Raw genomic sequence first — 26350 nt, 5'->3', positions numbered from 1 at the left:
TATTTCACAGATAAGCCCAGATAAAGTTATATTTCTCTTTAGTAACTGTGTTTATTGTGAATAACTGGTCGCCATTCTGGATTTTAATGAAGAGGCTTTCTTATTGCTCTTTGATGCTCTTAGGTACTATTCTGAATCGAAAAGGAGAAGTAGAAAAATTTTTAACACTTTGAAAATGAGTAGAAGAAGGAAGTAAATAATGTGTTACCATTGAAGGCATAGCTAAACCTATTGCATCTCTAGGTGTTATTCCTAGAATAGTTCCTTAAAAAAAGATTAAAAAGAAAACAAACTTTGCAAAACTCTTTTAAAAGTAGTTTTTCAGATTGCAGTCCATTTTATTAAACTTTATATATTGGTGGTAAAGTACCTTAAAAATATTTTGATATTTTCTTTGCCAAAAATTTCTGTCAAAGATTTTTATGTGATAATGCTATTTGAGAACTGTTTACAAAATTACTGTAAAGTTTTAAATATCTGTTAGTAAAATATTTGGTATATAAATACAGCTGAGTGTACCTGTTTCTTAAGGAAAACTTTCATTTTTTTATACAGACCAAGACCTATGATTCTGTTACAGATAAGTTTATGGATTTCTCCTTTGAAAAGGTAGCCATTTCCTTCATATATTTTACATTGTTTTCTGACTTCCATATTATCTACTTGTATAGTTAAACTATGTCAAAATGAAAATATACTATTTTTTCCCTCTTGAAGACCCACAGTGCATATATGCTGTTTTACAAACGCATGGAACCAGAGGAAGAAAGTGGCAAAGAGTACAAATTTGATGTTTCATCCGAATTGCTAGAGGTATGAGTTAATTTAAGTTTAGCAACAATTTAAAAGCATGTTAAGTATTTATGCAAGTATTCTATAGTATAAAAGCAGGCTCAAACATCATTAGTATCTGTAATCCAAAGTAGACCTTAACACTATTTATTTTACAAATAGTCTTGGTAATACCGACATATGACAGGTGAACATAAAGTGAATGAGATTAAAGGGAGTGGAAACAATTATTAGTAACACTGAAGAAAAATAAGAGAGGTAAAAGGTTTGTGGAATTAGTGCAAGCTCACAAATAACTTGTATGATCAGTGATATATTTGGATTGGGTGATAGGACTGAGAGTATTCCTTTTCTTATGCTTCATATTATACAGAAGTGTATTTTAAATGCATTTAAAATGTATGTATATATATTTTAAAATGTGTCTCATTTGTAGTAATGAAGCTCTCTTCATTTAATAATATATTAAGTGATATTGTTAGGGATTTATAAAAGATATTCATGCTGAGTGTGTTATATCAGTGTTATAAACTGACTCAGCCAAAAGTACAGAAAGTAAATCTGCAGGAAGGTTTACCTGGTAAACATGTAATCTTCCTACAAGACAATTAAACTTTCATTGATTGACTGGCATTTTGCACTGTTTTGGTCAAGTCTTAAAGCTGAGGAGACTTTGTTCCCTACTCTTAATGGTATCTTGCCTACCTATAATTTTCTGATGCAGTGCCAAGTATATTACCTTCTCCCAAACTCCTCAGTTGGGTTTACCATCAGAATGAGAAGTCAAACTATGAAACTCACCTGTTTATACAAAAATTTATTTCAAATTCTGTCATAATAGCAAAATTATTATAGAGTATCATCATTATGTGCAAGACTTCGTGTTCCCAAGGTATTCAGATAAATGTAGACTGTGTTCTAGATGAGGCCCTAACAATATTTTATGATAGTCAACCCACTTATTGAAGTAAAATAAAATTTTAAATAAAATCTTATTGATTTACAGTTGACATAGGAACAGCATAGGCTTGAACTGCAAGGTTCTACTTATATGTGTTTTTTTTTTTTCCAGTAAATGCAGGATGTATAAGTAAATATGAATTTCTTTTTCATGTTATCTTTTCATGTTTGATGTGTAGTTTTCATAATACATATAACATCTACAGTGTTCTGTATAGGACTATTGAGGGACTTCCTTGATGGTTCAGTGATTAAGACTCCAAGCTCCCAATGTAGAGGGCCAGATTCGATCCTTGATCAGGAACCTGGATCTTGCATGCTGCAGCTAAAAAAGATCCTGCATGCCAGAACTAAACATCCCACATGCTGCAGCCGAGATCAGAGACCTTGCCTGCCACAGCTGAGACCAAGTGCAGTCAAATAGATAAATATTAAAAAAAAAAACCCAAAGCTATTGATGCAGGTATTGAAGTTCATCTTGTAAGCAGACAACATAAACACACCAGTATAGATGAATACAATACAGTACTGTAAATATATTTTCTCTAGCTTATTTTGTTGTAAGAATAAAGTATATAACACATACAAAATATGTATTAATCAACTGTTGATGCTATCAGTTCAACGGCTTCCAGTCAACACAAGTAGGCTATCAGTAATTAAATTTTGGAGAGAAAAGTTATATACAGATCTTTACTGCAGGACTTTGGCAATCCTAACTCCCTCATTGTTCAAGGTTTGGGTCAGCTGTAGGGACTTCCCTGGTGGTCTAGAGGTTAAGACCCTGCCCTTCCACTGCAGGGAATTTGATCTGTGGTCCAGGAACCAAGGTCTCGCATGCCACACAGCACGACAGTGGTTAACTGTATATTGCTCATGTACATCTCAAACTTCCTGGTCTCCAGACTTCTTTATATTCTTAATATTGAGAACCTTAGAGTTTTAACTATTCATTTTTATGTGGTTATATGTATCAATATTTACCATATTAAAATTAAAGCAAATTTTAAAAATTTATTTTAAAAAATAACCCATGACATTCTGATACAAATAAAAAAAAATGTTCTTCAGAACAGAACAGTTCAGTGAGGAAAGTGGCCCTGTTTTACTTCTTTTTTTTTTTACAAATCTCTCTTAATACCTGATTTAATGGAAGACAGCTGGAGTCTCATAACAGCTTCTGCACTTGGTCTCTTGTGATTTCATTCATCATTGAGCCTCTGGAAAACTCCATTGTACACTCAGAAGAGAATGAGGTGGTTTTTTTTTTTTTTTTAAGACTGATAACATTTTAGTGTTACTAATAAAATTGTTTGAATCCCTTTTTTAAAAATTTATTTTAATTGGAGGCTAATTACTTTACAATATTGTGGTGGTGGTTTTTGCCATACGTTGATATGAATCAGCCATGGTTGTACATGTGTCCCCCTGTCCTGAACCCCCTCCCTGCTTCCTCCCCATCCCTCTGGGTTGTCCCAGTGCACTGGCTTTGAGTGCCCTGTTTCATGCATCAAACTTGGACTGATCATATGTTTCACATATGGTAATATACATGTTTCAGTGGTATTCTCTCAAATCATCCCACCCTGCCTTCTCCCAGAGTCCAAAAGTCTGTTCTTTACATCTGTGTCCCTTTTGCTGTCTTGCATATAGTGTCATCGTACCGTCTTTCTAAATTCCATTTATATGCGTTAACATACTGTATTGGTGTTTCTCTTTCTGACTTCACTGTGTATAATAGGCTCCAGTTTCATCCACCTCTTTAGAACTGATTCAAATGCGTTCTTTTTTATAGCTGAGTAATATCCATTCATCTGGCAGTGGACATGTAGGTTCTTCCATGTCCTGGCTATTGTAAACAGTGCTGCAGTGAATATTGGGGTACACGTGTCTCTTTCAATTCTGGTTTCCTCAGTGTGTATGCCCAGCAGTAGGATTGCTGGGTTGTATGGTGGTTCTATTTCCAATTTTTTAAGGAATCTCCACACTGCTCTCCATAGTGGCTATATTAGTTTGCATTCCCACCTACAGTGTAAGAGAGTTCCCTTTTCTCCACACACTCTCCAGCATTTATTGTTTGTAGACTTTTGGATAGCAGCCATTCTGACCTGCATGAGATGGTACCTCATTGTGGTTTTGATTTGCATTTCTCTGATAATGAGTGATGTTGAGCATCTTTTCATGTGTTTGTTAGCCATCTGTATGTCTTCTTTGGAGAAATGTCTGTTTAGTTCTTTGGCTTATTTTTTGATTGGGTCGTTTATTTTTCTGGTATTGAGCTGCATGAGCTGCTTGTATAAAATGTTTGAATTTTACAGACACCCAATGAAGGTCACTGTACCTATGTGCCACCCCCACCCCTACTTCTCCCCTCCCTAAACCATTCTTTGAGGACCACTGATCTACATTGTGACAAAAGAGAATCCCAGACTTTTACTATAATATAAAAACAAGCTGAACCACATTACTCTTAAAAAAAAAAAATTTATTTATATATTTTCAGCTGTGTTTGGTGTTTGTTGCTACATGGGCTTTTCTCTAGTTTCAGAGAGTGGAGGCTACTCTCTAGGCTTCTCATTGTGATGGCTTCTGTTTTGGAGCACAGGCTCTAGGGCAGTCAGGCTTTCAGTAGTTGTGGCATATGGGCTCAGTAATTGTGGCTCCCAGGGTCTAGAGCACAGGCTCAGTGGTTGTGGCACATGAGCTTAGTTGCTCTGCAACATGTTGGATCTTCCTACATCCAGGATTGAACCCCTGTCTCCTGCATTGGCAGGTGAATTCTTTACCACTGAACCACCAGGGATGCCTCAGCATTATTTCTGATTGCAGACCTAAACCAAACATTTTCTCCTATCATTGTTGTAGCTTATTAATTTAAAATGTTTGGCTGCATATATATTTTACTAAAAATTAAATAAAATATAATATTTTTATTGTATTATTTAACATAAACATAGATTTTAGACATAAACTAGAATCTGGTCCTTTAGATTTCTTCAGTTGAAATATAGATGGGAGCAGACTTTCTCAAAGGGAAAATAGAAAATTTTAAAACCATAAAATATATTAAGTAAACAAACATGATAAATTGTAGTGACTGTTATGGATAGAACAAGCAGAGTACTCAGAAATGGTAGGGAGTTGATCAGGATTGCTGGAGGGGGGCAGGTAATCTGGATATGTTTTAAGTTAACCTGAAACTGAGACTTGAAAGTCAGTAAGAAATTAATCATGTGGTAAGTTCTCCAGGCAAACAGAACATTATGTATAAATCTCTTGAAGAAGGATAGAGCCTATTGGCATGTTTTAGAAGCTGAATGATAATCTTTGTGGCTGTGGCTGTGGTGAAGGAGTGGCCCAAGGTGAAGTTGGACAGATACATATAAAATACCTAGGAATGTTTTCATCAGTGTAGTGCAGTAATCTAATTCTTAGACATACTCAGTTGGCTCCACGTATATTGTATGTAAAAAGGGCCATCAGAAAACAAAATGAATATTTCTGTAGGACAGAAATTGTTGTGCCCAGTTGCTCAGTTGTGTCCGACTCTGCGACGCAATGGACTATAGCCTGCCAGGCTCCTCTGGCCATGGAATTTTCCAGGCAAAAATGGAATAGAATGAAAAACATTGAGCCTGGTAGAAACCAGGGTCTGCTGCTGCTAAGTCACTTCAGTCGTGTCCGACTCTATGCAACCCCATAGACGGCAGCCCACCAGGCTCCCCCGTCCCTGGGATTCTCCAGGCAAGAACACTGGAGTGGGTTGCCATTTCCTTCTCCAATACATGAAAGTGAAAAGTGAAAGTGAAGTCGCTCAGTCGTGTCCAGCTCTTAGTGACCCCACGGACTGCAGCCTACTAGGCTCCTCCATCCATGGGATTTTCCAGGCAAGAGTACTGGAGTGGGGTGCCATTGCCTTCTCCAGGGTCTACCAGGCTCTAAGACCAAAGCAGTAGTGGTTGAGAGTTAAGTTCTGGTGAAGTAAAGGGTGACAAAAATTATGACACAGGAGCTGAGCTTGTGGCTAAAAGCAGGAAGCTTGGAATGGGGCTCTATTGCTGTGAAAAGGCACTGAATTGGGATAGGTAAATGCTGTCAGTCTCTCCCCGGGGCTATAAGAAAGCTGCTGTGGTTGGAAATCCTAGAGGAACAAGAACTCTGAAGCAGGCCAAATCAGGTCTGTGATTTTTTCAAATATTGATAATATGGAGCAGGAGCCCTAATTAGTGATTTTAAGACCTGATTCTGGACTAGAGTCATGGATAGGGAAGGCAGGTAGAGGTGGTTTCAAATCTTCAGAGGGATGAAGACAGTAATACCTATAATCAGAACATAGGGGACCTCCCTGTGGTGGTAGAGTGGTTAAGAACCCGCCTGCCAGTGCAAGGGACACGGATTTGATCTGGTCCAGGAAGATCCCACATGCCACAGAGCAGTTAAATCGGGCACCATAACTACTGAGCCCTTGCCCTAGAGCCTGTGCTCTACAACGAGAGAATCTACCACAATGAGAAGCCTGTGTATCCCAAGGAAGAATAGTCCCACTGTCTGCAATTAGAGAAAGCCCATATGCAGCGATGAAGACCCCAGCACAGCCAAAAATAAGTAAAACTTAATAATAATCAAAACATAAATTTATTCCAGATAAAAATAATTTTATGGAACCGACTGTCAATGACTTAGAACATATTTAGGGTATTCAGAGAGGGAAAGGACACAAAAAATAAAGTCAGCAAAGCAATTCTATAGGACAGATGTCAGAAATAATTTTTCATGATTATTATAAACAAAGAAATTACCTCTCATTAGATTGGTGAACCTGAATAACTTTTTTCCAATTTTTAAACATAAACCTTTATAAAAATACCAGCCTACCATCATTTTCCTGTGTTTTGTTTATTATATGTTTTCTCTTCAGACAGGTGGAATTTCAGAGTTCATACTTTAAAATTTTTCATAAATTTAGAATAAAAACAGTGTGGGGCTTGAGTTAGCCAGATAAGTAATGAAAAATTGGATCAGGTTTAGTGACTACTTCCATATTCCATTTACCTAGAAAAAGTCAACATAAATTTTAAATGCATGTATTTGTTTTGTTTTGGTTCTAGAGCAAGTCTTAGTCTGTCTAATAAAAATATTGGTAAAATGTCATGAAACATGCTTTCTGATACCTCATGTTAACATTTTTTTCTTCAGTGGATTTGGCATGATAACATGCAGTTTCTTCAAGACAAAAACATTTTTGAACATACATATTTTGGGTAAGTTTGGTAGATTTTAATAAGAGATCTTTTGTTACACATTTTTAAAAAATCTTACTTCGTGAGAATTTTAACCTATTATTTTCAAATTCTAGGTTTATGTGGCAGTTGTGTAGTTGTATTCCCAGTACATTACCAGATCCTAAAGCTGTGTCTTTAATGACAGCAAAGGTAATATATGTATAACCTTAGAAAATTTCTTCAAAATTGATGACTTTAAAATAATTAAATCTTTTTTGCTTAACTTTGTCTTTTCTTGCAGTTAAGCACTTCGTTTGTCCTAGAGACCTTTATTCATTCAAAAGAAAAGGTGCATATTTTATTTTTTAAACTTTTGTGCTATTTATGTCATTTATCAGATAGCTCTTAAAACCTCCAGTGACTTCTTTTTCTTTTTTAGCCCACAATGCTTCAGTGGATTGAACTGTTGACCAAGCAATTTAATAATAGTCAAGCAGCTTGTGAGGTGAGGTGAATAATTCAACAAAACAATGCATAGCTTAAGATTCAGTTTCTTGTTTTCTTTTATTCTTAAGATGCTACAGCAAAATTATTTTATCTATTATAAATCATAGAGAGCCCAGTGTCAGTTATTCCTAAAATTACTTGATAGCCAAGAGAAATTTATAATTGTGTATCAGCTTCATTACACTGAATAAATAATTGATTTTTAAGTTATTTAAAAGTTCTTGTGTTCTCCCTGTCATGTATCAGAAGGAAAAAGTATAGAAGATTTAAGACTGTACCAGATATTTCTTAACTACTTTTGCATGTTACTAGAAAATACTAAAAAATACATATCTCCCTTACCCCCTGAGGAAAATAGTAGATCCCTTACCCCCTGAGGAAAATAGGAAAATCTATCCCAGTAGATCAATTTATGTCCTATTTTATCTTTTCCAGAATTGCCTTATAAGAGTAACATATCCCTTAGGATAATATGAACACTGGTAATAATCACTTAGCCATATTGTCATCTTACTATTGTTTATCATTTTTATGGTCTTGCAAAGTGGTATGTATCTTACTAGGAATGCAAGTCTTATAAATGTCCAGAAATGGGAGACAGCAGCATAGTGTACAATGAGATTAGTTGAAGATTTTTTTCATATAGGTTTTTAGAGAGAGTTTGAGTTTTTTTCAGTTGGTTTGTTTGAATTAGGATTCAAACAAGATCCTTTCCACATTTTGCTTTTGTCTTATAAATCTTTTTTCACCTATTAATATAGTTGACCTGTGGACAACAGGGGTTTGAACTGTTTGTCCTCTCATACGTAGATTTTTTTCAGTAGATATGTATAGTACTGTACAATCTGTGGTTGGTTAAGTCTGAGAATGCAGAGGAATCTCAGATACAGAGGGTCAGCTATGGGACTTGAGTATTTGCAGATTTTTGTATATGCTGGGACTCCATACCAAAGAGCAGCTGTAGTTACCTTTGTCCCCCCCTCCGTACCACTTTGTCATTTGTTCTGCAGGATTTTCCACATGCTGGTTTTGACCGACAGCATCTTTTGTGTGTTCTTTGACATACTCCTCTATTCCCCTTCTTCTTCATGATTTTTAAGAAACTGGTAGATGGAGAAGCTATATTAGGTCATAAATTTGTTTTGTTTTTGTTGTTTTTAAATAAAGTTGTCACTTTAGTTTTTTCACTAAGGATTTTCTTCTGGAACTCAAGGAGTTAAAATTCTCTACAGTTGTCAGCAATTATATGTATGCATTAATGAGCAGTACAGTTCAGTAAAGGAGTTAAATATGTGATTAAGAGATATCTTGAAATTAATGGGAAATTGTCTAAGCTAAGTAAGTGTAAAATGTTTTTTGTTATCAAGAGACATAAATTGGTTTTAAACAGGAAAAGTGAATCATACTCAGATCCTATCTTATTTACTAGGAGCAAAAGATTCTACAGGGTGACATTTAAGAAGTCTAAGAGAAAAATAACATTCCACTTTGTTAAGCACTGCCAGTTGTTATCATGTGGGTTGTACACTAATATAAATGGCATCCATGGAATTCTGTATTGAGAAGACTTTGATTATGACTTTAGGCATTTTAGAGTTTAGACTTTCTATCGAAGAATCTGTTTTGGTGAGAACTTAAAATAATTCAAATTTCAGTTAAAATTAAAATCCTTGTGTAATGTTTATCCCCAATTATTGGTTGAATATTAAAAATCACATGATTTTCTTACAGTGGTTTTTGGACCGCATGGCTGATGATGATTGGTGGCCAATGCAGATACTAATTAAGTGCCCTAATCAAATTGTGAGACAGGTAAGAAAAATCTTCTTTGAAAAAGTAGTAGTTTTCAAGTTGATTACTCTGAATTTGCCCATGAATATACTTTAACCCATTTAATTCATTTAATTCAATGAAAGCATTGAAAAGATTGACCTCTTACCACAAAAGTCACTTTGCTTTTATTTTCACCAGCCTCTTGGCAAATCAGCTATCATTCCATTCAAGTGATTAAAATAATTCACATTTCCTGGTTATGGGAAGATAGCTATAACTGCCTGTTTTCTCAGTTATGCGTATTGTACTCTGGAGATCACAGGATCGATGTGTGATATGTGAATTGTACTGATACTTTTTCAGTTCCTTAGATGCTCTAACCATGGTAGGGTACGGTAATAGCCTTGAAGTTAAATGAATAGTATATAACTTATTTCTGTGACAGATTCTGAACTATCACATGAATCAATTTATTTTTCTTAAACCAATGGAAAAATTAACAAGAAAGAAAAAACACATATATCCACTTATGATACAAAACCAAAAATTTAATCTGAAAGATGCTACTTTAAGTTATTCTTGATATATAATTCTTATAAAACTTTTTGATGTGTAAAATTTAGTGGTTTTTAGTCCTGTTCCCAAACATGCAACTATTATCTGTCTGTAATTTTATAATACCCTGAAAAGAAATCCCATACATATGAGCAGTCACTTCCATTTTATCCTGTTCCTTCTCTTCAGCCCCTGGCCACCATTCATCTACTTTCTATCTCTATGGATTTGCCTATTTTCACCATTTCACTTGAAGAAAATCACACAGTATGTGTTTTTTTGTGACTGGCATGTTGTGGCTTATATCCGTAATTTATTTCTTCTTACTGCATAATAATATTCCATATATGAGATTTTGTTTCTCTGTTCAGCAGTTGATGAACATTTGTGATGTTTCCACTTCTTTGCTAGTTTGAATAACACTGCTGTGAACATTCGTGTATAGATATTTGTGTGGACATATGTTTTCAGTTTTTTTGGATATATACATAGAAGTGAATTGCTGGGTTGTATGGTCACTATGTTTGACATTTTTAGAAATTGTCAGATTTTTTATCATGATGTCTGCACCTGTTTACATTCCCAGCAGCAATCTATGAAGGTTCCAGTTTTGCTACATCTTCTTCAGCATTTGTTATCATCTTGATTTTAGCCATCCTAATGGGTGTGAAGTAGTATATCATGGTTTGGTTTGTATTTCCTTTGGAAATAATGATATTGAACATCTTTTCATATGCTTATTGGCTATTTGTATATCTTATTTAGCGAATTCTTAGACTTTTTTTTAGCTGCACTGGCTGTTTGTTGCGGCACACGGGGCTTCTCTAGTTGTGGCGTGCCGGCTCAGTATCCCGGCAGCATATGGAGTCTTAGTTCCCCAACAAGGGATCGAACCTGTGTCCCCTGCATTGGAAGGTTTATTCTTACTACTGGACCACCAAGGAAGTCTCACCTCAGACATTTGTAATTCATATTTTTTTTGATAAACTTAAATTGTTTTCTCTTGGTCATTGAGGTTCTGATAAGCAGATACCCTTCCCCACTCCACTTTTATGAAAGAAATGGATGCCAGGTTTCTTCTGTATCTCCACTAGTGAAGAAGGTTTCATGAAACTTTGTAGTTAGCAATCTCTACTACCAATACCTATAGTTTATTGTTGCTTTTTCCATTATAAAACTGAATATTGCTTTTCAAGCTAACTCTACCTTTTGTCCTCAGTCTGTAGTGGAGACTCCAGGAAAGCTTTAGAATGTCAAAAGATAATCTGTGAGAAAAATATAAATGAGCAACAGAATTTTTGATCATGTTCATTTTTCAGTATCTTTGTTACCTGACATGACTTGTCTCTTACGTTGTCATATCTTTTCACTTTTAGATGTTTCAGCGTTTGTGTATCCATGTAATTCAGAGACTTAGACCTGTGCACGCTCATCTCTATCTACAACCAGGGATGGAAGATGGGTAAGAAGTATACCTTTTGAACTGAACATTTTAAGCTTTTTGATTACCTGCTTACAAAGTATTTTTAAATATCCACACTGAAATATTTAGGTTCTCCTGTTTTAAAAAGTCTATAATAATATAAATCAAGGAGGAAAATTTTTGTTTTATTTTTGTTTAATTGCATTTTCGAAATCCTCTACAGGGAACTTTGACTTGTCTTTTTGTTTTGATTTCAGTGAGAGAGAACTAGAATCCAACTGTTTGTATTGCTATCATTGGTGGTATTCATAATTATAAAGATGATAAATTCAGATTTTAATATTTCTCCTCCCAGAATATCTATCCCCAGACTTCATAGTTTCTCTAAGATACATAAAATTATGTTTTCAGGTCTGATGATATGGATGCTTCAGTAGAAGATATAGGTGGTCGTTCGTGTGTCACTCGATTTGTGAGAACTCTGTTATTAATTATGGAACACGGTGTAAAGCCTCACAGTAAACATCTTACAGAATATTTTGCTTTCCTTTATGAATTTGCCAAAATGGGTGAAGAAGAGGTGAGACTGTATCTTGTTTATTTTTGGTATTATATACTTATTTTTGGTATTTAAAACATAATTGTGTTTATATTTTTAAATCAATATTTTTGTTTTTAGAGCCAGTTTTTGCTTTCATTGCAAGCCATATCTACAATGGTACATTTTTACATGGGAACCAAAGGGCCTGAAAATGTAAGTACAGTTCTGCCTCATATCAGGGATATTTAGAGACCATGGTTTCAAGTTGCACCATGGAAAGATAATAGATTTCCTTTTAAGTCCTGTCTAGCCCTGATATTAGGAGAAGGCAATGGCAGCCCACTCCAGTATTCTTGCCTGGAAAATGCTATGGATGGAGAAGCCTGGTAGGCTGCAGTCTGTGGGGTCACTAAGAGTCGGACACGACTGAGCGACTTCACTTTCACTTTTCACTTTCATGCATTGGAGAAGGAAATGGCAACCCACTCCAGTATTCATTCTTGCCTGGAAAATCCCTGGGAGAGAGGAGCCTAGTGGGCTGCCATTTATGGGGTCACACAGAGTCGGACACGACTGAAGCGACTTAGCAGGAGCAGCAGCCCTGATATTAAATGATTTTAGGAGTCTGTTTGGTTGATATTTTTAATGGATCTAGTGAGAGAAGAAACAATCAAGTAATACATTTCACTGGTATGGCCCAGGATCAAAACCAATAAATGTAGCAAAATGACCACCACCTGCTTTAGTTTCCTGTCAGCATATTGTGTTTTGGTGAACGTTTTTTCTGACCGTATTTTTAAAGCCCTTTGCTGTATTAAATTTGTATGTCTTCCAAAAATTCAGGTAGCTAGTCTGTTTATAATATTGAAAGTATTTTATCAATTGTATATTGTTTGTAATGACCATATTGGACTGAATGCTCTGTATGTTCTATCTTATTAAATTCTTGTTGCGACCCTAAGAGGTAAGTACTATTGTTATCTCCATTTTATAGATGGGCAACTTGAGGCATAAAGAAGTTAACTTATTTTAGATAACAGTGAGTTAGCATTTGATCCTTGATTAGACTCTTGAACAAAACTATTAGCCACTATGCGGTCATGGTTCTCCAGATATATACTGTTATTATCTAATTCCAGCCTAGGTGGTTACTTGTTCAGTATTGCATTTCAAACTTCTGATGAATATCTCTTTGACATACCTACTGTTTGGATTTTCTGAAAATTGCAAATATAGATTCCTTTATTTGTGTGACTGACATTTTTATTACTTTTTTTTTCCAATTCATATGAACTTTGATCCTGATTTATCTTTCAAAGAACTTACCTATAAGAAAAAGTTATTATTAAAGAATTTATCTCTTTAGGTAAGGTAAATACTCACAGTATTGGGAATTATTGTTCTTTACAGCTCTGCCTGTTAAATCTAAAATTGTCCTGAGTGTCATTTAGATTTTTAAAGTTAGAGTTAGGCCTTTGAATGTTATTTTTCATGATGCATGTTCCTGCCACTGTCTACCCTGCATTGTTGTATAAAATAATCAAGCTATTTGCTGTCAACCTAATGTTAAAAAACGAATATATTAAAAATGAATTGTGTTTATGTTCTAGCCTCAAGTTGAAGTGTTGTCAGAGGAAGAAGGAGAAGAGGAGGAGGAGGAGGAAGATATACTCTCTCTGGCAGAAGAGAAATACAGGCCAGCTGCCCTTGAAAAAATGATAGCTTTAGTTGCTCTTTTGGTTGAACAGTCTCGCTCAGAAAGGTGAAATGTTTCAACATTCAAAATGCTTAAAGCATGTTTGGTTTTATTCTTTTTACATAATTGTTTTATCATTCTTAATTCAGTGGCTTTGTTACTTAATTCTTTTTAAATAATAACATGATTCATCAACTCTTGTAGCATAAGTATTTCAGTCCTTTGTACCAAACTTTTACTTTGCCTCTGAGTCATGTTAGAAATATACATTGAAGAAATATACAGTAAAATATCTAGCAAAATTATATGTGCATTCATCTTTTAACCTAGCAACCCCACTTCTGGGATTCTGTTCCCAAAATACAGAAAGATGTATATTTATTGAAGCAATGTTTATAAACAGCAAAAGACTGAAAATGTCCACAAAGATGGGACTAGTTGAAGAAACAGCATTCCCTCTATAAGAGTACTCCATTGCAGAAAAAAGAAGAATATGGAATCTGTATATTACCATGAAGAGATCTTCAGGATAGATATTACTAAGGTGAAAAAAATGAAGGTGGACAAAAGTATCTATAGAATACTATTTTCTTTTTTTTTTTTTTTTGGGGCCGCATGGTTTGGCTTGCAGGATCCCCGAGTCCTAACCATTGGACTGCCAAAAAATCCCCTACAGTATGATACTTTTTAAGACAGGGGAGGCTGAGAGAGACAAAATGAGTGACAGTGTGTGTGTGTGTGTGCGCACGCGCGTGCGTGCACGTTCGTTTCTGTGTGCGCGTGTGCATTTGTTTGTGCGTGTGTGCATGCACAACCAAGCCTCATTATACATGGATCTCCAATTTGCAAATTTGCCTACTTAACTAAAATTTATTTGTAATCCTCAAATCAATACTTGTGAAGCTTTTATATTCATTTGTGGATTACAGAATGTACCAAAAATTTGGAGTTGATGTGACAACACACTTCCCCAGCTGAGGTCAGATGTCGTGACACTATGCCTTCTTGTTTCAGTTCTCATATTGTAAACAAACTTTTTTGCAGTATGTGCCACATTTTTCACATTTATGCTCTTTATTTGGTCATTTGGCTGTTTAAAAATGGTCCCAAACATAGTGCCAAGTGCTATCTAGTTTGTTCCAAAGTTCAAGAATGTGCTAATGGTCAACATTAAATCAGGTGTCTTGAAACAGAAGCACACATATGACACAAGGTAACATATTGATTTATCAATGAAAATGTTATGACCCTGAGGTTCACAGGAACAAACTGTGTGTTTTCCCTATAAGCAGTGATTTGGTGTTCACTAATTCAGTGTTTGCATCTCCGTATAGAACATAAGTACTGCAAATGACAAGAATTGAGGGTTTTTTGTTTTTTTTTTTTAATTGAAGACTAAGTTTTTAAAAATACACTTTAAAAACAAGTTTCCAGTGGTTGTGGGGAGGAGAAAACAGACTGGAGGGGACAGGAATGGAAGTTTGACTTCTTTGAATGTAGTACATTGTTTTGTTTTTTAGATTTATTTTTGGAATCATGTGAATGTTTTATATGATTACAAACTTAATAAAATGCAGTCCCTAAAAATCAAAAGCAGACTGAAATAAATGAAACTAACTGTATATTGAGTTGGTGACATAAACATTGGAGAAGAATTAATTAAAGTGACTTTAGAACACATTGATTTAACTGTAATTTTTAGTGGTATGTACCTGAAAGACAAAGAAAAATTGTAAAATTATCTTAAAAGTGTTTTGCTAATTATATTGTTAGTATTAATATAACTAGAATTATTGTTCTGAAACTATGTTATCGAATAAAGTAAATAGATAATTGTTAACATCATTAGAAACCAAGATTTTCAGAAAAAGAAAAGAGGAGAAATATCAATATAAAATTGTAGAATGTTTATTTGACTTCTTCAACACTAAATTTGAATTTGGCAGTATCAGTAAAGTTCATGGTATATTTTGTCTTAAGCAAACAAAAAATGTATTATGTATCTCCCATTTTCTGAAAATGTCTAGAAACTCTGTCCAACCCAAAATCAATGAGTGCCACTGGCATCTAGATATTATTTACCACTGAAAAAAATGAAGGTCCCTTAGGAAAATGGCCAGTTCCAGGTTTTGGGCAAGAAATGAATGGGAAGCCTTGAACATTTTGTCATTTTGAAAAGCAGGGAGGCTATCAAAGACTGCTGGGGTCATGTTAAAACGTCTCAAGAGTCAACTTGAGGTATCTTTGGTCACAGACTGGACAACTTGAACATCAATAATAACAAGAAGTAACTGCAAGTGGACTAAAACATGTCATGGATGTTTACATCCATGAGTTCATAATGATACCTAAAAACAAAATTTTAAAAATCATTGGCAACCTTCGGAGTATATTAAGAAACCAAATGATAATTTTGAAAGCATATTAATAAAGGAACAGTATCAAGTGTTTATCTTACCTGCAAGAATTATACTTCATGGCAACCAGATTGTAAATGAGACATGCTCGTCGTCATAGAGGTATTTGAGCTAATAAATGAGCAAGTAGTGCCGGAATTGGGATACTAGTATTTTGTATCCCAAATGAAATAATGGATCTAGAAATCGATCATTGTGGGCTGAAAACATTAGAAAAAGAGGGACAACTTTTCATTGTGCCTTGTGATGAAAGTTCATACCACCGCTTACAAGGTATTCTTAATTAAAAAGTCAAAACTAGATGTGATCAAGTTTCTGGGTTTAACTACCAGTTTACAGGAAATATGGGGACAGAGGAATATGTTAAAACAACACAGTGAGGATATAATCAGCAAGATGGAAATGTGGGAAATTCTACACGACAAACCACCTACTCTTCAGCAGATTAAATTGCAAGATAAAAACAAAATCGGAGGGGAAACCAGTTGTCTAAAAGAGATTTAAAAGACATTTCAACCAATGGCAACAGAGGACTTTATTTGGATCCTGATTCAAACAGATTATAACTTTTTTTTTTTTTAAGAAACTTGAGGAAATTGTACATTGACTGGATCTTGTATGATAATAAGGAATTTTAATTTAGGTGTGAATAATGGTAGTGTTACATTTCTGAAGTTTATGTTTGAGATATATATTGATTTATGGGCTCAGTGATACAATATCTGAGTTGTTTCAGAATAGTTCAAATTGATTAAGTACTAGGTACAAATGAAACAACACTGACCATGAGTTGGTAATTTGACTGTTGGGATGCTTACACTATTTTTGCATGTGTTTGAAATTTTATTTACTAAGTTGAAGAAATATGCAGTAATTTTAAACTTGAAAGTGAAATTCTTTATTTCTTCAAAGTTTGCTTTGTTTTAAAGGTCCTCGTGTCAGAAAAGCTCTCTAAATTAAATCCATCTTAGTGCATGAACATATTGAGTTAATTAAACGGAAATAAAGTAGATTTGGACTTCTATATATAAATCTTGGAATTTTAAAAAATTGTCCAAAAGGTGTCTAATGAACAAGTCTAGCAGAAAGTTCAAAAATCATTTTATGATGGTGTCTTGGTATACTTGTAACTGAATCAACAATGTTGTTATGTATCATGACTCAAATGGCTCTAAATTAGTATAGAGGAAAGAAGAACTTATTTCCACTAATGTTTTCTTTCAGGCATTTGACACTGTCGCAGACTGACATGGCGGCATTAACAGGAGGAAAGGTATACCTTCTTAATATTTAGACCACTTGATAATCCCAAAAATAACAAAACAATTCTTAAATGAACAACTTTTGCTTTTGACAGGGATTTCCCTTCTTGTTTCAACATATTCGTGATGGCATCAATATAAGACAAACTTGTAATCTGATTTTCAGCCTTTGTCGATACAATAATCGACTTGCAGAACATGTAAGTACTGAGAAACAGTCAAAAGTTTTTTGGTAATTTTTGGAAGAATATTCTGAAATTCTCCTCCCCCCACTTTTTTTTTGTTTTAGATTGTATCTATGCTTTTCACATCAATAGCAAAATTGACTCCTGAGGTATGTAGACATTTGTTAATTCATGTTTTTCAAATTACTGTGAGCACTGACCATGCTTTCAGATGAACCTTTCTAACTGTTCTTGAGGAAAAGTTTGTCAAGGCTTCCCCCATAATATAGTAACCTATTTTAAAACTTGAATAAATTGAATTACCTCTTCATGTCTTATCACAAATGTCATTTTCCCAGTTAAATTAACATATAATTTGAACATATCAGTGTGTCACCTAGGTACTAAGCTTTAAAGTTGTTTGGTTTGAAGCATATGTCATATTGTACCTTGGAAGAAAGTGAACTAACTAAAATTCTGCTTAGGTGGATAAATATGTATCTTTTTAAAAATGAAAATGTTATAGCTATTTTGAGAATACATTTCAAATATTAATATGAATTCTACCTCAGCGAGCAAAAGTTGCTACAGGAAACTTTTAATCTAAACTTTTCTATAAACATGGCTGTCTCATTAACTAGAGTTTTTTTTCCCCCTAAATTGACATCCAGAAAACTATATTTTCTGTTACATGTGGCTGCTGCACAATTGACACTGTATCCTGAGCTCATCCTGCTGATTTATGATAGTTCAGGTTCATATGTATGAGTACTAATCTCTCTAACGTAATACAGCAGATTTAAATGTGATCTGTAGAAGAGTTATATTTGTTTTCTAGCAAAAGTAAGTGATTCACCAGATCTAAATACGCAGTCATGTATGTGTCTTATAGGCAGCCAATCCTTTCTTTAAATTGTTGACTATGCTAATGGAGTTTGCTGGTGGACCTCCAGGAATGCCTCCCTTTGCATCTTACATTCTGCAGAGGATATGGGAGGTAAGTCTTGTAGATGTTCTAGTATTTATTTTTCTAATACAATCGCTGCCATTTTAAGTACTAGTTTCTTCTTGCTTGGGTAACTCAAAATGGTTTTAGTAAGTCACAGGTCAAGAGAAGAAAAGATGGCTTTTAGTCAGAAGATCTAAAGGAAGAAGAGTTTCTGGCTAGTTAGTGTCTCAGATGTTTAAAGACTTTCTTGTAGAATCATAAACAACCTTTAGTCCATATGAGGTTCTCATTCCCATTCCCCTGCTCTCAAAGATTCCATGAAGTGGTAGAAGCCCTAGAAATAAAAACTAGCTGCTTTCAGTAGTTGATAGAAAATACAGAGAAAGCACCAAACACTACCTTTCTTCTAGAATTACTGCCGAGGTTACAGAATTTCTTACTGAGTGTTGGAAATGCCCTCTCGCTGGTCTAGGGGCTTGGTGGACTTTTTCTCTTGATAGGCCAGATAGTAAATATTTTAGGTTTTGTGGGCCATATGGTCTCTGTCAACCACTCAACTGCTGTTTTACCATAAAATCAGCCATAGACAAAATATAAATGAGTGGGCATGGCTATGTTCCAATACAAACTCAAAAACAAGCAAACCACAGAATTTGTCCTGCAATCCATAATTTTCCAACCTCTAGATTTCCATGAAGAAAATCTTTCCAGCAGTATACTGAGCTAGTTTTCATTCTCAATTATAGTAGCAGATTGGTCAAACAATAAGAAAAGTAAAGATGGAAACTTCAAGGAATTAAAGCACTTTAATGTATACTTTAAAAATTTTTAATTTTGTTTATTTGTTTTTATCTATGCTGGGTTCTTGTTGCTGCACAGGCTTTTCTCTAGTTGTGGCAAGCAGGGGCTACTCTCTAGTTGTGATGTGAGGGCTTCTCACTGCGGTGGCTTCTCTTGTTGCTGAGCATAGACTCTAGAGCATCTGGACTTCGGTAGTTGCAGCACGTGAGCTCAGCAGTTGCAGCTCCCAGGCTCTAGAGCACAAAGTGTCAGTAGTTGTGCTGCAAAGGCTTAATTGCTCTGTGGCATGTGTGATCTTCCTGGACCAGGGATTGAACCTGTGTCATCTGCACTATCAGGCGGATTCCCGTCCACTGTACCACCAAGAAAGCCCTGAAAACAGTTTTAAATAAGTTTGTAAACTTAAGACCTAAAAGTCATTGGGTTTCTCTTATTGGTCCTTTGCTAGAATCCTTGGTTAATATAATTTGATTTTGTAAACTATTGAGAAAAACTTTTTGAACATATTCCTGTTAATAAAAATAAATTGCTTTAAAAATGGGAGAAAAAAACATGGGTGTGAAACTTCTTTCAGGTTCTAGTTTTCAGGAAACTGTTTTAGCTTTCAAGTGTCTAATGTATATACCAAAAGTCAGTTTGAAAGAGTAACTGCTCACGCACTTAGACTTACATTCTGTTCTTGTCATTTTACTTGTAGGTGATTGAATACAATCCTTCTCAGTGTCTGGATTGGTTGGCAGTGCAGACACCCCGAAACAAACTGGCACACAGCTGGGTTCTACAGAATATGGAAAACTGGGTTGAGCGGTTTCTTTTGGCTCACAATTATCCTAGAGTCAGGACTTGTAAGTCAAATATTCAGAATTTAACAAACCGTTTGTTGTTCCAAGTTTTGTTTTTAAGGTGATTATAGTATGCTCATTGTATATAATGCAAAAAGACTCTTAGAGATACTCTTGTTTATTTTTGAAATACTGTTTTAAAGGCCAAAGTTTTATTAGTATTTGAAAACCTATGACAGTATTTTACAAATATCTGTAATTTTTTTTTTTTTTTTTAAGTATAGGAAACTGTCTTTCTTGGGTGACATCACCACCACCATCATTTTTGTTTCCTTTTTTGGTAGAGTCACAAAAGCATGATCAGCATTAGTGAAGAGATCTTGTCTTAAAAATAACTTGAGAAGGCTAAGGGTAAAAGTAGCAATAAAAACAGTACAGGCTGAGAGAAAATATTCTCTAAAGTTATGGGAGTTAAATGATGACTATCTTTATTGTATCCAGGCCAGAAGGGAATAAGCAAAGATCTTGGAAGACAGATGGACAAATAGCAAAAATAGATATTTCACAGAATAGGAAACTGCTCATAAATACACACAGTGTTTTCTTTTGATAGTATTAAATAAAAATCAAAGTGGTTCATTCTTAAAAATTCTTTAATCATTCAATTTAGTCATTAAAATTGTATTTCCTAGTTTTCTATTGAGAGCGCAAACAATGAGTGACACTCTGAAAGCAGCAAGCACATCGAATACCCAGATCCATGTTTTTGAATAACATTTCTAGTAAAATGAATCACAGTTCCTGGGAGAAATGGCTGATTATAGGACTGGGGCAGGGAATAAACAAGATGAGCCTGGAGCATCTTGTAGAACCAGAAAGTAATGAAATGCTCCAGAAACAATGATAAGGATATGTTGAAGGGACATAGAACCAACCTGATGATCTCCCAGTCTCCAAACCTGGAACACATTGGGTCGAAAAACAGTTAACATAGCACTGAATCATAATCCAAAGTATAAATGTCCATGAGTCCATGCTAATACAAATGAATGATTGAATAAACAAATAAATGAGGAGGCGCATCCCCCATACACAAGAATTCCAAATCATTTTTGTATATCTTTCCCCTCCAAAGGTGGAGTGTAATTTCATACCCTTTGAGTATCAGCTTTAGTGTCTTGCTTTCAAAGAACAGAGTATTACGGATAGAGAAAATAACTTTTAAAGTGAAAAAACTTGACAAACATTAACTCTGGCAGGTAATTAATGTTAAAAGTGTCACTAATAAGTCATACTGATAGCATGTGCCCTTGGTATAATGTGATACAAGGGGCACTTCATTATGTGGTCTTCCTCCCCAAATCCTATAACCTTAGTCTACTCTACATCACATAAACTCATTTGAGGGACATTCTACAAAAATACTGGACCACTACTCAAAACTACTATGGTCTTCAAAAGAAAGTCCGACAAAGTGTCACAGTCAAGAGGAGGTTAAAGAGACATGACATCTGAATCTGGTGTATCCTAAATGAGATCCTAGAAGCAGAAGAACATTACGACAAAACTATTAAAATCTAAAGTGTGGAACTGAGTTAAAAGTAATGTGTCAGTGTTGGTACACTACAAGTGTACTGTAGTAATAATGTCACAGTAGAAGTGGGAGAACATGTGTCAGTCATGGGTACACATGGATTGGCAGTGGTGCTCTGCTCGTAGGCTTTTCTTCTTATCAGTTTAGGCAACACCACAGTAATGGGATATTTGTAAGAGCGGACACATATGCTGGTTGGTGTTTATGTCCTGACTCCGGACCATAAGACAATTAAAAACCTATGTTGAACCACCTTTCCTCCTTCCGCCCCCACCCCCCCCCAAAAAAAAAGGGAAGGAAAGCTTTTTAGCTAGCTGGTACACCTAACATACATAATGGTGCTGAAGAAAGCATCTCATACATTGCAGTGACTTTGTAAGTTAATATTATCCTTATAAAATGCAGTTTAGCAGTATGTACCAAGATCCTTAAAATTTTTTTTTTTCCCTTTTTCAACTCCGTAATACCATTTCAGGGATTCTAGTATAAGTAAGTCATCCAATATATGAATGTCCAATAGCATTAGTTATAATTGTGAAAAATTAAAACTAGATGTTTAGATAGGAAATAGTTATGCATCATTTAAAAATTAAAATAATGAAGACTGTAGAAATATGAAAGCATGCTTTTGAATGTTTGAACATAGGAGCCAAATATTTAAATAGAGTAATATAACTCAGTAAGAATTAGGGTAACGTGTAGAAGAAAAGCTACAGAGAAATACTTTTAAATCCTACAAAATTGTAAAGAATAACTGTTTAAAATGTTTAGAGAAAAGAAAAATGGTGACATGATAGATGGCCTAGAATAGTTGAGTTACCTTGTAGAAATGGAAGTTTTATTCTAAGTTCTCTAGAACTGGGAATTCTTAAATTATATTCTAGCAAGGCAGTTTTTAGAAAGATGGTCTTTTCTTTCACATTGACCTTCATGTTTGTTCTCAAAGATAGATATAATTTAAAAGTTGTGTTCTTCTCCCTAGCAGAACTTACCTTTTTATTTAAAAGCACGGAACTTTTATAGAACTAAGTAGATGGTTAAGTATCTGATAAAGCAAAACAAAATGTTAATTATAGACTTTATGTGGTGGGTCCATGGGCCATTATTTGGTAGAGTGTTTTCAACCTTTCAGGGTATTTGGGATTTTTTTCACAATAAAATATGGGGTTAAAAGTATTTAACTTAAACTGAATAATTTCTTTAATCAAAAATTTTTTTCTCAATTGCAGTTTTATACAAAATTATTCAAGATGACACCTACATGCCAAGTTTTTATATTTGAAACACGTACCAAATTGAGCCTAACTGAAACAGACTAACCAGAGCAGTGTATAGTTAGTTGATAAATATATAGAAAATGGAGTGTTGCGCAAAAGTAAAGTCTAATTTGAAGTAAATCTGTAAAAGAGTTTACAGTTAATTTAGAAACCCTAACATCATTTGCTTTGGCAGTACAAATGAAGTTATCAAATTATAGGTAGAATAGTGGGAGACAGAATTAGTAGGTGTATTGCAAAGGGCTGTGCTAAGCCATTAGATGCCTTGAGAAGGCTCTGTATTGAATGTTGGTAACAAGATTAACTCATGAGTCTGACAATCAGTGTTTGAATTCCATTTCTGCCATAACTGTGTAAAATGGGGTTGTCTTAATATTTTAAGTCTGAGTAAAAGTGGAGATAATAAAAGTAATACCAAGTACATAAAGCTGTGTTGTTAAATTTAAGAATTTGATAAATTTTAGCAGTTCTTGTTTTTGTTACCATTATCATTGTCATCATCATCATCATTTCTCAAGGTCAAAATCTGGGTCCCCCTCTTTTTATCTGTGTGATCTTGATCTTTGCTTCTCCAAGATTCAAATTTTCCAATGTATCATCACTTACGTCGAGAATGACTGTGCAGATTAAATGAGATAATATTTGTAAAGTACCTAGCTCATACTAACTCCTTTTACAGATGGACTCAACTAATGAGTCATCCTCTCAGAATTATACCATAGGCTTAACAACATTTTTCAGATATATGTTGAAGGTAGGGATTCTTTCTTTGCACGCAGGGTTAGCCTAGAAGACTTCTAAAGATTTTCCAAAGTTGGTGTTCTCTAATTGGCATATGTATATATAATTTATACTACAAAATTCTTTTAGATAAATCTCATTCTATTTTTATAATGTAAGTTTACCATTATCTACAAAATAATAATATTTTGTAATAATTGATAAGGAGGAAGAAAACTAAGGCCTTAAATTAAATATTTGACCCTGTCAGACAGCGTAGGTCTTCTGGCCCCAAATGCTGTGTTCTTCCTGTTAAACCATGTTACTCCCTGAGAAGAAATAAAATGATAAAAACAAATGGGAAAATTCTGTATCTTGGGAAAGCTGAACAGAAGAGGTTTAAAACTTTCTAGTAGTTACTGCAATTGTTGTCACCACTTAAAAATAATAGTGACAGAATGGAAGGCGTCTGTTTTTGTCATTCCTTGGGATCTTTCTCTGGTACGAGTGGTAGAGCAGAAAGATATTAAAAGAGATGTTCATGTCTCTTTAATTTTTATTCATTTTGATTTTTACAGGGAAGAGTGGCTTTGTGTTTAATGACTGCTCTTCAGTCTATTTCATATCTTATAAACATCTGACAGTTTTGTTTTACATTTTATAGCTGCAGCTTATCTTCTGGTGTCCCTTATACCAAGCAATTCATTCCGCCAGATGTTCCGGTCAACAAGGTCTTTGCACATCCCAACCCGTGACCTTCCACTCAGTCCAGACACAACAGTAGTCCTACATCAGGTCTACAACGTGCTCCTTGGTTTGCTCTCAAGAGCCAAACTTTATGTTGATGCTGCTGTTCATGGCACTACAAAGCTAGTGCCCTATTTTAGCTTTATGACTTACTGTTTAATTTCCAAAACTGAGAAGCTGATGTTTTCCACATATTTCATGGATTTGTGGAACCTTTTCCAGCCTAAACTTTCTGAGCCAGCAATAGCTACAAATCACAATAAACAGGCTTTGCTTTCGTTTTGGTACAATGTGTGTGCTGACTGTCCAGAGAATATCCGCCTTATTGTTCAGAACCCAGTGGTAACCAAGAACATTGCCTTCAATTACATCCTTGCTGACCATGATGATCAGGATGTGGTGCTTTTTAACCGTGGGATGCTGCCTGCCTACTATGGCATTCTGAGGCTCTGCTGTGAGCAGTCTCCTGCATTTACACGACAACTGGCTTCTCACCAGAACATTCAGTGGGCCTTTAAGAATCTTACACCACATGCCAGCCAATACCCTGGAGTGAGTAAAATGATAACTCTTGTATCTGTATTCTCAAATTAATTGGAAATGCCTGTTTTTCCCCTTGTGGGGTGTAGTGACAAAATATGGGAGTATAGTCTAATTAACTGTTCTTATAGGTGTATTTGTTTTCTTGACTATATTTGTAAAATGTTATAAAATTGATAAGTGGGGGAAAAACTGATAAGTGTGTAGATAATTTTTTTAGTTTGATTACTGAAATTTTATCTCTAATGGAACTTATCTATGTTAATTTGTGGTTTTGTTAATGAGTTTTTCATATATACCTAATCAGAAAATTCAGCTTTGTGGTATAGTTTTAAGGAAGTGAGTATTCACTATTTAGATATTTATTATCAAGATGTACATGCTTTGCTAAACTGTGAGCTAGACAATATTTTCTTAGCTGAGAATGTTCCCTAGGGTTTTTTGTTTTTTGGTTTCTTTGTTCATGTTTGCTTGCTGGGTTGCTCAGTTGTGTCTGGCTCTTTGCAACCTCATGGATAATTGTCCAGGCAAGAATACTAGAGTGGATTGCCATTCCCTTCTCCAGGGGATCTTCCCGATCCAGGGATCAAACCCAGGTCTCCTGCATTGCAGGCAGATTCGTTATCATCTGAGCCACCAGGGAATCCTTTTCACTTGTTCACACTACATTCAAGTGAATGAAATGGTTAAGAGGTGGGCCTGTCAGAATACAAATATATACCATCTAAGTCTGATTCGTTTTTCTTTGCAGACTATAGGTTTTATATTAAAGTTTCCTCTCTTCATGTTAGGCTGTCATTCTTGGATATTTCTTTCCATCATTGCTTCTTACTCTTTGTTGTAAACTCAAATTTACACCAAGAGGGTATAAATCTGGGAAGGAGGTTGGAAGCAGAGTGCAGAACCCTTTTTCAAGCGGTTGTCAACCCAAAGACCATAAACTGCTAATAGGAGAAATACTTTGCTAAATGGGAGGTGATGGGAGTGTAGAAGGAAGGAACTTTTTCAAGACATTCAAGATTTACTTAAAAGCTCAATCACATGACTGTAGTAAATGGTATTTTAAATATTAGTATCCTTGAATTGGGTGCTGTACTTTTTTCCTATTGAAGGAATAAAGGAACTTAACTGTCCTTTAGACATAATATAGTGAATTGTTTTTCTTACCCAGAAAGAATAATCTAATTTTTTGTCAAGAAAGTTAGAATGCCTATAATAAAGTGAGTATAATAAGTACCAAAAGTGGTTCATCATCAGGTGGCTTGAACTGGATCATCTGTCAGTCTGGAAAGATCACTCTAAATATTGCCACAAAGAGTTTCTAAAAAACGGTATTCAGGTGTAATTGAGGTGTATGAAATCTTTGTGACAAGGTAATAATTTCTCATTTAAAAGAGACAAAAGATTGGCATTGCGTCTCTGGAACATATATTTGACATTACAAAACTAGTAATTTAAATAGTTTTAGGACTATAGTTGAACTGTATTTACTTATAGGTTTTAATCTTGAAATTCTATTTTAAGGTAATTTTCTTCTAGTAAGTAATATATTAAAATTTTAAAATAGAATCCATTGCTGATTTTTTAATTGTTTATGAATGCCACTGCAATTTAAGTTAATTTGTATA

General features: G+C 34.8%; 1 protein-coding gene across 4 annotated transcripts in view; it reads left to right on the top strand.

Annotated features, from left to right (window-relative positions):
- The window catches only part of USP34 (ubiquitin specific peptidase 34), a 240584-nt gene that overhangs the window by 193881 nt on the left and 20353 nt on the right, over positions 1-26350 (top strand). For 3 of the 4 annotated variants that reach the window (XR_003513389.1, XM_027555584.1, XM_027555581.1), the window contains exons 52-69: positions 556-609; positions 718-813; positions 2913-3008; positions 6949-7013; positions 7109-7184; positions 7276-7323; positions 7414-7479; positions 9213-9293; positions 11186-11271; positions 11644-11812; positions 11912-11986; positions 13384-13535; positions 17111-17159; positions 17244-17348; positions 17438-17482; positions 18205-18309; positions 19760-19907; positions 24100-24734. Coding sequence is in view for 3 of the 4 variants with exons in the window: in XM_027555584.1 (XP_027411385.1) it covers positions 556-609; positions 718-813; positions 2913-3008; positions 6949-7013; positions 7109-7184; positions 7276-7323; positions 7414-7479; positions 9213-9293; positions 11186-11271; positions 11644-11812; positions 11912-11986; positions 13384-13535; positions 17111-17159; positions 17244-17348; positions 17438-17482; positions 18205-18309; positions 19760-19907; positions 24100-24734 (2151 nt within the window). In the remaining variant the exon portion in view is untranslated. The remainder of the gene's footprint in view (positions 1-555; positions 610-717; positions 814-2912; positions 3009-6948; positions 7014-7108; positions 7185-7275; positions 7324-7413; positions 7480-9212; positions 9294-11185; positions 11272-11643; positions 11813-11911; positions 11987-13383; positions 13536-17110; positions 17160-17243; positions 17349-17437; positions 17483-18204; positions 18310-19759; positions 19908-24099; positions 24735-26350) is intronic. The other variant, XM_027555583.1, reaches the window with a different exon arrangement.

Source organism: Bos indicus x Bos taurus, chromosome 11, assembly GCF_003369695.1.
Source record: "Bos indicus x Bos taurus breed Angus x Brahman F1 hybrid chromosome 11, Bos_hybrid_MaternalHap_v2.0, whole genome shotgun sequence".
In the NCBI taxonomy this organism is placed as follows: Eukaryota; Metazoa; Chordata; class Mammalia; order Artiodactyla; family Bovidae; genus Bos; species Bos indicus x Bos taurus.
Note: the sequence above shows the minus strand (reverse complement) of the source record. Positions and strands in the feature narration are given on the sequence as shown.